This window comes from Rousettus aegyptiacus, unplaced genomic scaffold (assembly GCF_014176215.1).
Source record: "Rousettus aegyptiacus isolate mRouAeg1 unplaced genomic scaffold, mRouAeg1.p scaffold_m13_p_18, whole genome shotgun sequence".
NCBI classification, from domain to species: Eukaryota; Metazoa; Chordata; class Mammalia; order Chiroptera; family Pteropodidae; genus Rousettus; species Rousettus aegyptiacus.
Window position 1 is genome coordinate 12,564,876 of NW_023416293.1, and position 15,774 is coordinate 12,580,649.

At 49.7% G+C, this 15,774-nt stretch overlaps 1 protein-coding gene across 3 annotated transcripts in view; it reads left to right on the forward strand.

Moving 5' to 3' along the window:
- Positions 1-15,774, forward strand: part of MIA3 (MIA SH3 domain ER export factor 3) — a 37,816-nt gene that overhangs the window by 1,423 nt on the left and 20,619 nt on the right. For all 3 annotated transcript variants that reach the window (XM_036235466.1, XM_036235464.1, XM_036235465.1), the window contains exons 2-6: positions 2,203-2,336; positions 5,136-5,222; positions 8,046-10,479; positions 12,074-12,301; positions 13,436-13,581. In XM_036235466.1, coding sequence (XP_036091359.1) covers positions 2,208-2,336; positions 5,136-5,222; positions 8,046-10,479; positions 12,074-12,301; positions 13,436-13,581 — 3,024 coding nt within the window. In that variant the 5' untranslated portion in view covers positions 2,203-2,207. The remainder of the gene's footprint in view (positions 1-2,202; positions 2,337-5,135; positions 5,223-8,045; positions 10,480-12,073; positions 12,302-13,435; positions 13,582-15,774) is intronic.

A 15,774-nucleotide genomic window follows, 5' to 3' on the forward strand; every position in this document is an offset into this window, starting at 1 on the left:
CCTCGATCCTGTCATTTCTGTGCTTGGAAGTCTCCTCGCAGGCAGCCAGGCAGGCGGGGGTGGGGGGGGAGCGGGGTGGGGGGGAGCACCAGCAAGGCCGAAATGTGCGGTTCTGGAAAGAGGCCGAGCCTGCATCGGCCACCTGGGACCCGCGGCCGCCTCCTCTTTGCGCAGGAAGCAGAATTGTTCCGCGGTATGGGACGGGGGGGTGGGGGGCGCGCAGAGCGGAGATCTCCAGACTTAGATGAAGAAGAGGATTATTGAAGTAACAATAATAAATACTCCAAGGGTTTTAGAAACCCACCTACCTTTAGCCTTAGTCACTTGTGTCGTTGGAATGTCTTCCTATGTGTTTGCCCAACCAGGGTCTTACAGCCGCCAGGCTGGTCTCAGATAACCTTGTAACTTATAACCGCTTCGGAATCAGTCGTTCATCAACCGTAATGGATATATATAGAAAGATGTTCATTCTGAAAAGGCTGTAGGACTACAGTTTGACCATTTCATTCTAATTGGTGTTCTTCAGAAACAAATTTCATCATTTGGAAGAGCTTGTATTACTGCAACACCATTAAAGAAAAGAAGGCAGTCTTTGATTTGTGTCAAGCCATTCCTGGAGGTAAACCCTAGGGCCAGCGTAAATAAACACTACAAAAGCAGGTCAACTTCCACAATTTCTTCCTTTATTTGTTTGGGGGCAAACCCAGGTTATTAGCAAGCAGGGCCGGCTATGGAAGAATGTTTGTTATTCTTTGCTTTCAAGGACTGCCCTGCCTGAGTTCCTCAAAACCAGGTGCCTGGAGACTCTCATCGTTTGGGGACATGGTGTTGGAGAGGCCCTTAGTTGTCACATACCTTGAGAAATGGCGCGAGCCCAAACAGATGTAACCAGACACAGCAGGCAGCAGCCGGAGCAGGCGCTGGGACCGCGTAGCGTGGCGTGGCCTTCTCAGCCATTCCACGGGATGCATGATGCGCTCATCTCTTGTTATAAATCTTGAATAATCTCGTCTAAGGAGGAACAAGAGAAACATGGGCATTTCCAGTCTGATAGAGTCCTCAGTCTCAAATTGTCCATCACCTTCAGCTTCGCCTCTTACCTAGTTATATCTGAATTAGGATGTCTATGTGTATTAAAATAATCAGATTTCATCTTCAGAATCCAAAAACCCCCTTCAAACCTATATGTCTGTCCCTCAAATTTGTATTTAAAGATACGTTTTAATGTATCTGTTGCTGATTGGCTTTTAGGGAGTTTATTTCCAGTTTATCTTCTTTTTCTCTATTTAATTGCATTTATCGTCCATTTCACCTTACATCACAAACTGTGTATCTGGCCAGTAAAAAAAAACACTGCTTCTACCAGTTCCTAGGGCTAGTGTGATCTAAGTCCTGCATCATTAGACTGAAAGTAACTACTGAACAAGTCTCACAGTTTTGCTTGTCCCCTGCCACATGTGATATCCACTTTCAGTTTTGTTGGTATAAATAAGTAGAAGTAAGTAAATAGGGTATTTTGACTTCGTTTTGAAACCTTCTTAATGCTGGGTACAGTCAACAGTATTTACTTTCAGAAAATTCTACCTTCTGATGTGCTCTGATCCATAACAGGGTGACATCTTTTCCCGTTAATTTATCCAGATATTGTAAAGAGAAAGCAACTTGGCCCAAATGGAATTGACGGTGTGCGTCCGCATGGTAGCAGTTAGAGCCACCTCAAGACTGTGCGTGTTAGCGGTTAGTGCGAGTTAATTGACCCCTTAGGGGTTCCTGGTGCTCTCCCCAGTTCCCAATTACCTCAGCATGTAGCCATGCTCAAGCTAGTCAGCATCTGCGCTTACATTTACCCGGCTGCAAAATGAAGCTTTTTTATGATTACGAAACAGCAGAGATTGAGGACCAGACGGTTAGAGAGGGGACCAAGAGTTTCGCCTGAGACCAGGCGCGTGCGGCGGTGTGCACCTCGCTTTTTCTCAGCATTCCTCGCAGAGAAATTCTCTGCTGCCTGCTTGCAGGGGTCCTGATCGATGAAGCACTGAAGACTTTAGATGCTTTGAGCATATGAACCAAAAGTGGCTGGTTCCGGAAAGTACCGGCTAAAGGCGACTGCTGTTCACAGGGAGTTCTTCTATTTCCTAATCAACCAGTAGGGACTGTGGCAGCCGAATCCTGACATCTGGTCCTTTCTCTCTTTCCACGCAGTGTTGATGTACCGGGGTAAGGCTTTGGAAGATTTCACAGGCCCGGACTGCCGTTTTGTGAATTTTAAGAAGGGCGACCCAGTGTACGTGTACTACAAACTGGCAGGGGTAGCGCCGGAAGTTTGGGCTGGAACTGTAAGTAAAGGTTTGACGTATTTCTTTTCCGACTTTTTATTGGCTTCTTCAGCGCAGTAGATTTAAATAATTATTTTCTTGGGGACTTGGATGGCGTTAACCTGTCACCTCTGCTAGACTGAAGAAGATGGCCCTCGGCCCCCGGCCGGCATCGGTCAGGCCTGGCACGGGAAGGGGCTCAACAGCAGTGTCTGAAGTAGAACCGACTCAGGCTCAAGTTCTGGGTCTGATCGGCCATGGACGTTCCATCCGTAGTAAAGGTCGAAGTGGTGAAACCTGCAAAGTTTTAAGTTCATGGCTTCAAAAAGGAGGGATTCGCGAGCATCAGACTCACTCCTGGAAACCGCGAGATGGCATTTCGGGCATTCCCGCTTCACGATGATTTTGTGCGCATCCCATTTTTTCTGAATTATTAATTTCTGTGAAAAACTGGCAGTTCTGGGAACACGTGTGCCATTCTTAGTCTGTTAGAAAAGCAAAACGTCATTTTCACTCTGCTTTCTAGTTTATTTCATCTGCATGTCATTTTCATTCTGCTTTCTTGTTTATTTCGTCTGCAACTTCCGGGTCTTTTCTTGCTCTTCAGACACTTGTTCCCGATGGCTCCCCAGCAGCTCTCCTGGGAACCCAGTCCTCTGGGTGCCCAGACAGCAGATGAGCAGAGTGGCGACAGCTTCTTGCATTGATGTTTTGAATGGAGAGTGACCTGATTGAGAGGCTTATGAGTTACTGTCCTCTCCTTTTTAAAGAGTGTGATGTGTAGACTGTTTATTTACTGAAAGTAGTAAGAGTCCTCCATTGCCTTAGGACTGTCCAAATTTAGAGAAACACCCAGTCCCAACTGAAAACTTTCATTAAACACCAAACAACAGAAAATAAGACTTAAGGAAGCTCCACAGGGAAGAAAGGGGAGGAATCCGGAAAGGCAGAATCCCAGCTCAGCCTCCCCGTACAGAGAATCGTCTGCCCTGCCTCGTTCAGGTCTACCACGGGAGACTTCTTACTCATCTTTACTCCTGGGAGTTCTTTTCCACGTCCCTAGCTGCGTTTTTCATCTAGTGGTTAAGTTTGAGCATCGGGATAGGTGACCTTGACTTGCCGTCAAGTTCATGACTCTGGTCACATCGAGACAGCCCGCCGTCTCTCTGGGGCCCAGCCCTTTGGGACACACGCCCTCGGCACCCAGCCAGAAGGGACCCTTGCTGTCCGAGGACTGTGCAGGTGGCACTCTGTTTGCCCTGCTCGCGTGGAATGGTTTCCCACCGCGTTGCGTTGCAGTTACTGTGTGCGCGGACTTAGCTCCCGGAAAGTTAAAAGCTCAGCGAAGGCAGGGCCCTGGGTCACCCATCTTCCTTCTGAGTATTCCAAGGCGGTGGCACTTCATCACTTCTGTCCTGGTAGCAGCTCGCGGAAGAATCCCTTCTCTGGAAACTGCGTTCAAATCAAATTAGCAGGTCCTTGGCAGAGATGCCGTGTGGAAGCTAAATGAGATGTAAAGATCACTTCCGGTCACGAGGGCCGTGATTTCACAGCACTGTTTCTGTCAGATCCTAAGTAAAGGGACACCACCCAGTGTAAAAACACGGAGTTTTATGTAACCCGTGGTCTCCAGTGACAGAGATTACGCACAGATACTTCCTTTCGCGACAGATCTCTTGATTCCTTTTCCTTTTCCAGATTCTCTTTTAATAAAATTTTCCTGAGAAGGAAAAAAAGTATATTTTCCCTCAGTCTCCCCTCTCAACTGGCAAACCTCATACTTTAGGAAATTAAAAAATCTCTCTTCTTAGTCTTTGAGATGATTCTTGTTTCCATCGCTTTGTTTTCATCCTGCAGTCTTTTTTGGTTTCTTAGAGTTTCAGACTTTATCTGCCAATGTGGCAGTTTTTAATTGCCCTGTTTTATCTACTCTCCAAGGCCCCTGACACTAAGACTGGCTTTCAGCTCGCTGCCTGATATAACAAAAGCACTCATAATGAGGATATTTTAGGAGTTAGTGATAAGAGCCTTTTTTTCTTTCTGTGCATTTGATCTGCGTATCAGTCTCCTTTAATGACTGGGAAGAGATCCACCCTGGCCTTTCAGGCCGTAGCTCGTAAGAGAAGCGCGTGTTTCTCAAGGGGACGCACTTAACACCTTAGTGATCAGTGCTGTACATTAATGGGGATGATCCACAGAGGTTTGCTTTGCATAAAATTAAAGCTTGATGTGTAGATTAGTGTGAACTTTATTTTCTCCTCAGAGACTCAAAAATCTCGTTTTTGAAAAAGCAAGTACAGCCCATAACATCAGTAACTACTTGCCTTTTGTTATGCTGGTCATACATTTCAGAAATCTTGTATTTTTTACTTATGAATTTTCGTGGCTGGTGTTTATCACTTGGCCTTTATGAGCAGCGCTGTGACCCATGCAGGTGACGCCTGCCAGAGATGGTCTAGAATTGCATTTCCAACAGCTTCGACATGCATAGTTTTAACCACGTAACATACAACAATCTTCACTTGTGCAGATCTTTTATCGACTTCAAAACCTATCTTTATGTTCCCTGTGTTTAGAATTAAGCTGAACGTTGCAAGGAAACTTGAGTGGCCATAGAAAAGCTGGCTTTACAGTATTCTATACTCGATTGTTATTGGAATAATAGTCTCTGCAATCATAATAGTGATCGTATCTCCCGTGGTTTTATTGATCTGCCTATGTACATGCGTATTTCCTTCTACTACGAAGAAGTCTCTCATTCATGTTTCTTGTTCAGAACTTTGGTTGATATTTGTTTCTTTTATCCATTCTTTTATGTAGGTCGGGCTTATTTTTGGATATTTTCCGAAGGATTTTATTCAGGTAGTCCATGAATATATTAAAGAAGAGCTGAAAGTCCCAGCAGATGTAAGTTGCAAGTTTTTTTTTTTGTTTTTTGTTGGTTCTCAATTATAATTTGGCTTATAAACTCATTAGTTATTAACTACAGTAAATTCTCACTTAGCATTGTTGATAGATCCTTCACCTTTATAGGAAACAACATATAATGAAGCCAGCTTTATCACAGGCTATTTAACATAAGCAAGAGTTAAGTTCCTCTGCATCTCATCAATGTTAAAACAAAATAACATTGAACAAGACGTTATTCAGGGATGTGCTATATTTTTGAAAGTCTTTGAATATGTCTTGGTCAAAAAATGTCAACATTTATGTATCAGATTTAAAGTCAGATACCTTTAAAAATGGAAAAGAGAAAAGTTTGAAGAGAATTTATAGGGGACTATATCATCATCTGAGAGTTAGCTAATACATTAAAGCAAGTCTTCTTATATAAAGCTGTATTCTAGACAGAGCTTTTCTTTGTTGCCTATATGAGAATAAAATTAAGAATTCAGTGTCTTTGCATTTAGTTATTAAATTTACGAGGTAAAAAAATTCTTTTTACAAGCAAAAGGAGAAAGTGTCTCAATTTGAAAACTCAGTGAATAGCTGCTAGACAGTTTAATTATATAGAAATCAGGCTAACTTGGTCAAACCCTAACTTATGTACTAGGCCAGAAATGCAAACTCACGAGGCTTTTCTTATGAAATCTTTAGTGATTTGAGGGCTTATAGTCACAGACGTGGAGAAGGGACCGTGAGGGTTTCAGACGCGGTCCTGTCCCAGATCCACAAGGTACTGACTGCACACTCATTAAGGTGTCCCGCTAGGGCGCACGGACGTAGAACAGCTGTCGCCACCAGGGTCTTGTGTTCTGGGATCCTCATTCAGCCGATTGTTTCCTGGAATTTTAAATTTTACAGTGAGCGAAGCCCACCGTCATTCGGACCTGTCCGAGCAGCTCTGGGCGCTGCCAGCAGAGCGGGCGAAGTCTCAGGGCCGTTGCTGCTGTTCACATTTCCCAGCAACCTCGGGGGTCATAAAATCCGCCCGTTCGCCTCTCTGGGCTCGTTGAATGCAGAGGCTTCCGGGACTTCAGTGTGGGACAGCAGGTCACTGGTGGCAGGGACCTGGCTCGCTGGGGACCCCGCCTCCTCACTGCACCTCCCAGGGCACGCTTCCCTCGGCGGCAAGCAAGTGGCCCAGAAACACGCGTGCTAACCCGAGGAGCACATGCGCCCTCCCCGGGGGGACGGGCAAGCTGAGTTAGGGGCAGAAAACGGTCTTCGTTGGACTTTCAGCTTTTCTCTGTGTGCGTGCCCCCTTTTACGTCAGCCTGGTTTTTGATGGAGGAAAGGAAGAATATAGATCTCCGGGTGGTCCTGAAAACAGGTCACAGTGACACCAAGAACCCGGAGTTAGGGTAGAGCATGTCCCTTGTGTTCAGGTTACGCGTGTGGTAATGGTGAGGTGGGGAGCCCCTTGACGCCAGCCTTTGTCCCTTCCCGCGCACCTGTTCTTCAGTAAGATACTTCTTAAGCTGGTTTATCCTTCCTGACCCAAGGGAAAGATGAGCCACAATCCTGTGTAGACGTAGAGCCTCGCCGGAGACCAGCTCCAGCCAGCTCCAGGGCCGAAGGGTACGTGGAGTCGGCGAAGGAAAACCGACGGGCAGCGAGCCTTGATGCGAGGCAGCTTTATTTTGTTATCTCCCCGAAAACGTAGAGGTGCAGGGTTTTTAAGCCCCAAATCCCATTCTTCAGTCCGTCTAAACACAGGGGTCTCTTTTTCTTCTATTCACGACCTGTCAACTCACAGGTCAGGTGCGTAAGCGGGGTTACAGAAGCAGCAAGCGTGTTTAGAATGTTATGTTCCTATAATCAAAGGTCTGCGTGCCCATAGCAATAGTCAAACAGTAATGTCCAGTAAGAATCACTGTTTCAGCCACTAAGTTCCGCCCCCCCCCCCGTCCCCGCCCCGGCCTCTGTGGGCCTAACGGGCCTTCCACATAAGCACTGACACAGCGGCCTGCTCAGGAAGCAAATCTTGCTTTCTCCTTCGATCAAGTTGTTTGATTAATTCCTTATTACTCATATTTCTTTGTGCCCCATTCTCGGAAAAGTTGCCTTTCCCTCTAACACTCCCCTCCATCCCCAAGGACGGAACAGTAATCAAAAGCAATGCATAAATTCCCAACATAGACAATACAGAAGAAAGCAACAGGCACAGATGACTCTAGCATCGCTTACTTTGCAAGCGACACCCCACTCCGGCTGCGACTGTGTCAAACAGCCTGAGGTCTGTGGCCTGTGGCAGAGCCTGACGGCAAGGTGATCCTGCCCGGTTCTGGCCGGGTGAGCAGAGAAGCACAGGTGGGGAGCAGGGTGTCAGGGAAGCCAGATGGCCTTCCGGCTTCTCCCGGACAATCGTTATGTGGTGAATTCCCCGAACCTCAGGCATAGCTGTTAGAAGTCTGGGGACCCAACCAGTGACATCTTACTTTTCCCCACTTGAGCTCAGAACACACTGAGAAACCCAGGACCTCCAGCTGGGCCCAAACAGAAAAAGGCTGGAGCCCCCTTTTCCTTGCTTGGGGAGGAGAGAATGAAGGGAAGCCAGGAGTATTACTCAGGTAGGAGTCCTTCCTTGGGGAGGCAGGAAGCCAAGGAAAAAGGGGCTCCAGCCTCCTGTCCCCTGACTACCCAAGAACAGTCATTGCCCACTGTTGGCGCAAAAGTCCCTCCAGAGCCAAACTTGGATTTGAGGCTGTCTCTGTCGTCAGCATGGGTAAGAGTCTGCTCTTGTGACATTTAGCGAGTAACACCCCAATGTTTTTCTTTTCCTTACAGGAGACAGATTTTGTTTGTTTTGATGGGGGAAAAGATGATTTTGATAATTACAATATAGAAGAACTTTTAGGATTTTTGAAATTGCCCGAGTCTGCACCTGGAGACTCTGAGAAAGCTATAGAAAAAACTTCTCAGCATGTGGAAAACCCGGGAGTATCTGAGGACAGTGACCCTGACTCTGACCCAGCAGAAGCCAATCCAGAGGAGAGTGAAAGCGAACTCTCCAGAAACACTGAGGAACTTGAGGAGAGACACGAGCCCCTGAAGAACCCCCATCACACAAACGGTCGGACAGACGACCCTCAGGGAAAGCAGCCTTCATTCGAACAGTTTGAAGAAATGCTACAAGACAAGCTGAAAGTGCCAGAAAGTAAAAACAACAAAACCAGCAATAGCTCTCAGGTCACAAACGAACAAGAGAAGATTGACACATATAAACTTTTGAAAAAAGAAATGACTTTAGACCTGAAAACCAAATTTGGCTCAACCGCAGATGCACTTGTTTCTGACGATGAGACAACCAGACTCGTTACTTCCTTAGAAGATGATTTTGATGAGGATTTGGATGATGAGTATTACATAGTTGAGAAGGAAGAAGAGAATCAAGAAAACTTCGATGAGCTACCGTTACTAACCTTCACAGGTGAAGAAGACTCGACAACGCCATTGAAATCTGGAGTTGAGAAATATTCAACAGATAAAGAGCAGAATTCAAGCGAAGAGGATGAGGCCGAGGGAGTTCAGCCCCTCGGCATCGAAAACGATGCTAAAAACATACTGACAGCCTGGAAGGATGCCGCTCTCTCCACCGTCACAGAAAGTGAACAGCAAACAGGCATGGATTTAGAGAATTCTAGTCCAGAGGAAAAAGAGAACGATGATGCATTAGTCCCAGACAGCAAATCGGGGATCGCACAGTTAGCACCAGATTATGTTGACTCTGACAAGGCCGAGGATGGCCTTTCGATCATAGGAGGCCTTGACACAGACAAGGACAAAGGCCCAGAAGTGGACACAGGACTTCGCGGTAAAGGAAAGGGGAGGACAGTTGAGAAATCCAAGACGGACCTGGTGGGGAGTAAGAAAGAGCCAGAGGATGGAAAGCCAGAAGGCGAGGCTCCGCGCGGTTCTGCTCGGAGCAGTAACCGCGACTCAGTAACTGAACAGGACGGAGCAGCATTGAGATCAGCCTTTGATACCGAAGAAAGTGACCCAAAAGGAACAGTGGTTCGTGTCTCAAAGGAGATGCTCCACGAAGAGAAGCCTGGAGAGCAGCTTCTGGAAGGTGGCTCGGAGAGTGGGTCGGAACGAAGAGGTGCAGGGAACCAAACGAAGGAGGAGAGGCTTGGGCGGGAAAGCTCGGGCGCTCCGCCGCCCTTGGGGGACGAGCAGCGTAACGCGTCATCCCAGGACCGTGCGGAGGAGGAAGCGGGCGTTTCGGTAAATGGACCGGAGCCGCACATGCCTCCAGAGGAGCGGCGGCGTGAGGAGTGGAAGACGCACGACCAGCCGCGGTTCTCTCCTGGCGAAGCAGAGGGCGCCGCTCTCGGGGGACGTCCGTCCAGGCCGCAGGAGAGGGGCGCGGCCGCAGTGGCGGGGGCGGGGCCCGCGCTGACCCAGGCCACGTCTGCGCAGCCGCGGCCGGGCGCCCACGTGGAAAACCGAGAGGTGCGGGATGACGACGACGACGACGAGGGCGACGATGAGGGCGACGACGGCCCAGAAGAGCTGCTGGAGGATGAAAACGCCGCGAGCGCGCAGCGGGCTGGAGAGGAGGAGCCGGGCCGCGCCGGCGCGGGAGCTGCCGCTGCTGCGGGGCCGGACACGGACACGGGGCCGGACACGGATACGGGGCCAGGCGGCCCGCGTGCAGACGCGACCGCACAGCTCCTGACCCCGGAGCTCGGGGCGGCGCTGCAGGGCGCGGACGCCGAGGACCGCGCAGACCTCGGCCCCGAGGGGCGCCCGGGCGCCTCCGGCCTCGCAGAGCAGCCCGGGGGCCGGGAGGGCGCGGGGGGCCCGGGGGCGGCGCACGGGGGCGACCTGCGCATCATCCGCAGCTACCTGGACGAAGGGCCGGCGCTGCAGCGGCTGCGGGCGCACCTGGACGCCGGGGCGCTGGAGGCCATGCTCCAGGACGCGGCGCGGCGGCTGCGGGCGGCGCAGCGGGACAGCGCGCCCCACGACGCCGAGAAGGCGCGCGACCGGGCGCTGCGCGCGGCCGAGGCGCAGATCCTGCGCGCCGCCGAGGCCATGCTGGACGCGCGCGCGCGCCGCCCCGGCGGCCCGGGGGCGGAGGATGAGGACGCGGCCGCCGCCGCCGCCGCCGCGGTGCTGGACGACGTCCAGGACCTGATCTACTTTGTCAGGTACACGCACGCCGCGGGGGAGGACGCCGCGCCGCTGGCCACGCCGCAGCCGCCAGAGGCCGAAGGTGAGGCACCTGCCGGGGCGGCCGGGCGCGGGGCTGGGGGTGCGCGCGGGGCCCGGGGTCCACCCTGCGTGGGCGGCCAGGCCCCTCGTACAGCGTGTCTCGCGGCGACACGTCCGCCGGGCCCCTCCTGCCTGCCCTGAGGCCCGCGTGACGGCTTCTTACCCCGGCTTCCCCTCGGGACAGTTGAGAACCGTGGCATTTTCGAAAGGAAACTCTAGGAACGAGTGTGCTGGTCTCCCAGCGCCGCCCAGGGAAGCGCATCACACACGGGCGGCTTGCGCGGCCGCCTTTCGAATGTTTCCAAGGTACCTCTAAGAGTCAAACAACAGAACGCCTGTTTCTGTCCCTGAGCGGAACAGGGCGTCGCCCAATGTGACCCACAATGAAGGTGAATTTGTTGAAGCCTCGTAAGATAAGGATATAAACAAGAAAGCGACGTACACACTCACCCTGGGGACAGAACATAAGTTTCATGTAAAATTGCGAAAGGGCTCTTTTTGAACACAACTTCTTAATTTTGAAATAACCGCTATCAGACCAAGGGTGGACTGGGATCGTTTTTAAACCGATGCCTGACAGTCTTCACTCCCCCACACTGTCATCTTTTGTGGGCGTCATGTTCTTCCCCGCCTCTTTGGAGCTGTCACCTAGGTTAGTGAAATTCTGAGCACTGGGGACTTTGCATTTAGACTCCTCAAGCAGTGGCCCAGGTCGCAGCCTTCTCCCAGGGCACTTGACACGCAGAAGCCATTCGGCCAGCAGTCACTGACCCGACCCGCAGCCAGTACCCTCACGTAAGCTGCTTCCCAGTTCCGGCTCTGCCCTGTTCCTGTGCCCTTCACCCCACGTGGCAGAGGACCAGGTAGACGGAGTGACGGGATAGATGTCTCCCTCCAGAGTGCCAGTTTCTCCTGACAGTTCAGGGAGGCAAACACCTTTGCATTTCATCGAAGTAAATATATTTTGAATTAGAATGTAAAACTCAGATTTTCAGGGCAAATTATGAGGTTTCAGAAAATTCACCTTCATTGTGGGTCGCATTGGGCTACGCCCCGTGCCGCTTAGGGACAGAAACAGGTGTTCTCTTTTTTGACTTTTAGAGGTATTTTGAAAATATTGGAAAGCCAGTCCGGCAGGCCGCCTTTGTGTGATGCGCCCTTCTGTCTGGCGCTGGGAGACCTGCACACTTGTTTGTAAAAGAGCACGTTACTTCTGTGTACAAGGGATGTTTCATATTTTTGCTCTTGACCAGGATTCTCTTGCACGTTTATCTGGGTGGGCATATGTCAGTTTGCCAAGGGCAGTTAGGTTATTGAGGTCGCTACCGTAAATATTTATAAAATATTTTGGAATAAGGTGGGCTTTTTTATTTTTATTTTCGTAAATTGTATTATGTAGATCAGCCATCTGAAGTGAGACAAAAGCAATGGAAACTCTTAGTCCCCGGCTCCCTGGGCTGCCGGCACCGGAGGGCAGTGGCGAGGCGCCTGGGGCTGCATGATGGGGGCGGGGGCTGCTTATCTGGTAGCTGAACGGGCAGCATCAGCGGGCAGCATCAGCGAGCTTTGCCAGCCCAGTGCATTCTCCCCTGTAGAGGTACAACCACCGCTGGAAGACAGCTTCCCCCAAGAGAACACAGATGATCAAGAAAGTTTCCTCCAAGAGAACACAGATGATCAAGAAAATTTCCCCCAAGAGAACACAGATGATCTTCAAATGCAAAATCCCGAAGGGCTCGGCCCCTGGGATCAATCCATGACCAGTGACATGAACGTCTCAGATGCGTCAGAGAAGCCAAATACTGAGGAAGCTATAGACTCAGGTACGTTTGCCAGTTTCCCTTTGTGATAGAAGCACATCGCAAAGAAGACCCGGGAGATGGGTTAAGGTAGGAAGTAGAGGGGAGAGTAACACAGGTGTGGACGAGCTTCAAAAACAAGAAGTCCCAGAACTGGCCGAGGAAAGCAGGAGCTAAGCCAGATGGAGCCCAGTGAAAGGAAACAGGCCAGAGGCAGTAACCGAGTGACAAACCCATGATAGGCCAGCATTGGCTTATACGACTAATTTTAATCTAAAATGCTATCTTTAAAAAGCCTTATGCACTAAAACCAGTTTTCAAGCAGACCGGCAGCAATCAGAAACTCTGGGGGTGGAAACCAGCAATCTGCTTAACAAGCCCTCCAGGAAATTCCAGTCTTTTCAGTGTTCGAGTTTGAGAACCAGTGCTCTGTAACTCACAAATTCTGTGTCCCTGCCCCACGTAGAGTACCGTGACTCGGGACGAGGGTGTTTATTCCTAGGTATCTTATACTACACGATGACAGGAAACAGCACAGAACTCGTGGGTAGTCCTGCACAGACCACCCTGTGAATAGTAACTTAATCACGTTGCACAGTGACCACCCAGTGGGAGAGCGACTTATTCCATCTGTATTGAGAAAGTTGTCTTAAAAAAAAAAAAAAACGACCACCATAATCTTGCCCAGCAGCTTTCTGATCTGTGTGTAGCTCACGCATTTTACCAGTAAGTCAGGCCAGCTGGTTGTGGTGTTGTATCTATCCAGACTGGCGACGTGACATCATTACCGTCTGTGTTTAAACCTCACAGGCTAGAAGCACAGGTATGGCATTACCCTGCGACCCGCAGGGCCTGGCATTCCCGGGCTGGTCCCCCTGCCGCTTTCGGAGCACAGGAGGAGCCACAGCAGGGACAGGAATTCAGCTCTGGAGGAGGGGTGGAGTGTGCTGCTGGAGACGTGTTAATTTTATAGCCGAAGGGTGTGATGGCTCCAATGGGAGTTCTGAATCTTTTTCTAGATAGAACTGTCTTTAAGAGAACCCTGTATCTGGGCACAGTTAGTAAGATTTCACAGGAACTCAGTTAATACTGAGATGAAGAGAGACAATTCTTCCTCTAAAGCATGGTGTAACGTGTTGGTTCCCCCCTCGGTTTTAGGGATCATCACGACCGACAGCATTCCTGCGGATGCTGCCGATGGCAAAGAGCAGGAAGAGGCAGGTGCTGGCGAGCCAGCCCGCGTTGCGCCCTTGGAAAATGCAATTCTCGTAATATATTCATCCATGTACTATTTAACTAAGACGGTAAGTTTGACATTTATATTTTTTTTTTAGATAGTATGTTGATGGTTACAGTTTTTGAGCATGAGGTGAAGATCTTAGAATGTCTTTATGAAATTTCTCCCGACCCTCTGAAGACAGCCTTTGAAGCAAGCCACAGGTGCACGACCTCGATGGTTCTCAGATCCCTTTAGCACCTACAGTGGATTTGCTGCTCGCCAGACGTGGGCACGTGCACACCTACAAAACGCGCTTCTTCCGCTCAAGGGCCTTTAGTCTAGCAAGCAGATGGAGACGTTCACTCGAAACATAGTGTCCTGTGGGCAGAAAGAGAAGTATTTACCTGCCGTAGAGCAACATGCTGGGCGAGTGGACTCCTGGCGGGAGGGTGCTCAGGGCAGTTCGGAAGTGAGCTGATGCCACGCGTTTGAGCAGAGAGGAAGGACCAGCGGGAGTCTGATGTGTCATTTGTTGTTGGGGAGAGGGCTGCGGGGGCGGGGGGGGGGCCGCGCGCGCCCAGACAGGAGGAACAGCAGTTCAGAGGAGGAGACGTGGAGAGGTCATCTGGGGAGCCAGGGGAGCACCTGGAGTGTTCCAGGGAGGCGGGCAGACTCAGAGGAAGCTGTCACAGCACGCGTGAGGTTGTTTGGGGTACGGACCCGCCGAAGGTTTTAAGCAGGAAAAGGTACGGTCAGATTTGTTTCTTAGAAAGAGCCACTTATGGCCAAGTATCCATTCAGACTTGTCTTTCTAAAGGGAGTCTTGATCCAAAGGAGCTCTTTAATCTGTCTGGAAGCTGAGGATTTTAGGACTTGGCTCCCCCTTGTGGTATTTGTTGAAATGGGATGTTTTGGTAAATTATGAGAATGAGTGAGCTTTCAAAAGTTGGAGGCTAAGTTGCCTTTGGCGCTAGAGAGAAAAGTATCCTCCCCGACAAAAATATTTTCCTCCAGGTTCTGTTTTGAGACGTGTAGCAAACAGGGTTATTTTTTGTTTCGTAAAGTGCATGGGTTTTGAGCCAGGATAATCTGGTTTCAAATCTCAGATACATCATTTAGAAGTTTGAGCAAATTACTAAACTCTGAACCTCAGGCCGTTTTCAGTTCTCTCCACGGTCGTCGTGGTGGCGGCCAGCAGGTGAAGGTGCGAACGACCCGTGCAGGTACAGCGTCGGGCATCAGCAGCCCCGGTGTGAGCACCCTGCCGCACCAGGCTCCCCAGCGCCGTCCCAGCCAGCTCCGCCCACGGTCACTCCACCTGTGCCTCCACGGGACGTCTTCTAATTCCTCTCCTACGCAGTCATCCTTTCAGCAGCTGAAGTTGTGCTTTAAGTGTTTAAGTGCTATATCACGGGAAGTTTCAAGCAGAATAGTACAATGAATCCATGGGCCCGGCAGCCAGCTTAAGTGATTCCTTAATATCGCCCAGGGCTTGGCATGTTCAGAATCCCGCCCCCTTTTTAAAATCGTTCTTATTCCCATCAGGATTTGTTGAAATCCAGATGTTAGAAGCTGACATATGTTTTAAGTCAACTTTAATGAGGTAGAAATTACACACAGTAAAATGTACCCATTTTAGGAACACAGCTCAGTGAGCTCGGACAAACATATACAGTTGTTTCGCCCTTATCCACAGTTTTGCTTTCTGGTTTCGGTTACCTGTGATCATTTGCAGTTCAGATATTAAATGTAAAGTTCCAGAAACAGTTCCAAAGTGTTAAAGCCGCAGTGCTCTGAGCCGCCGTCCCTCCGGGACACGCCCCGCCCCTCTGCCCAGCATGTCATCCCAGGCCACGCCCTGGACTTTCAGGTTTCTTAGCTTTGTGTTTGGAAGAGTAAATTTTTAGTTTTGATGAACTCCGTTTAATTCACTTTCACTTTTATGGTTAGTGCTTTTTCTTTCCCGCCTAAGGACTCTTACTCAGTTCCAACGATGCAAATGTTTGCTCATGTTTCCTTCTCGAAGTTTTATAGTTACACCTTTCATGTTTAGGTCCGCGTTCCATTTTGAGTTAATTCTGTGAACAGTGTCATTTTACGTTTTCCTTCTGCGGATATCCAGTTGTTCCCATAGCACTTTTTCCCCCAAGTTACTTCGACACTTTTGAGTTGAAATCAATTGACCATAGATGTGTGTGTCTTTCTGGACTCTGTTCTGTTTCGTTCATCTACATTTCCACCCTAAAATAATCTCACTTTTTTTTTTTTTTAAATTAGA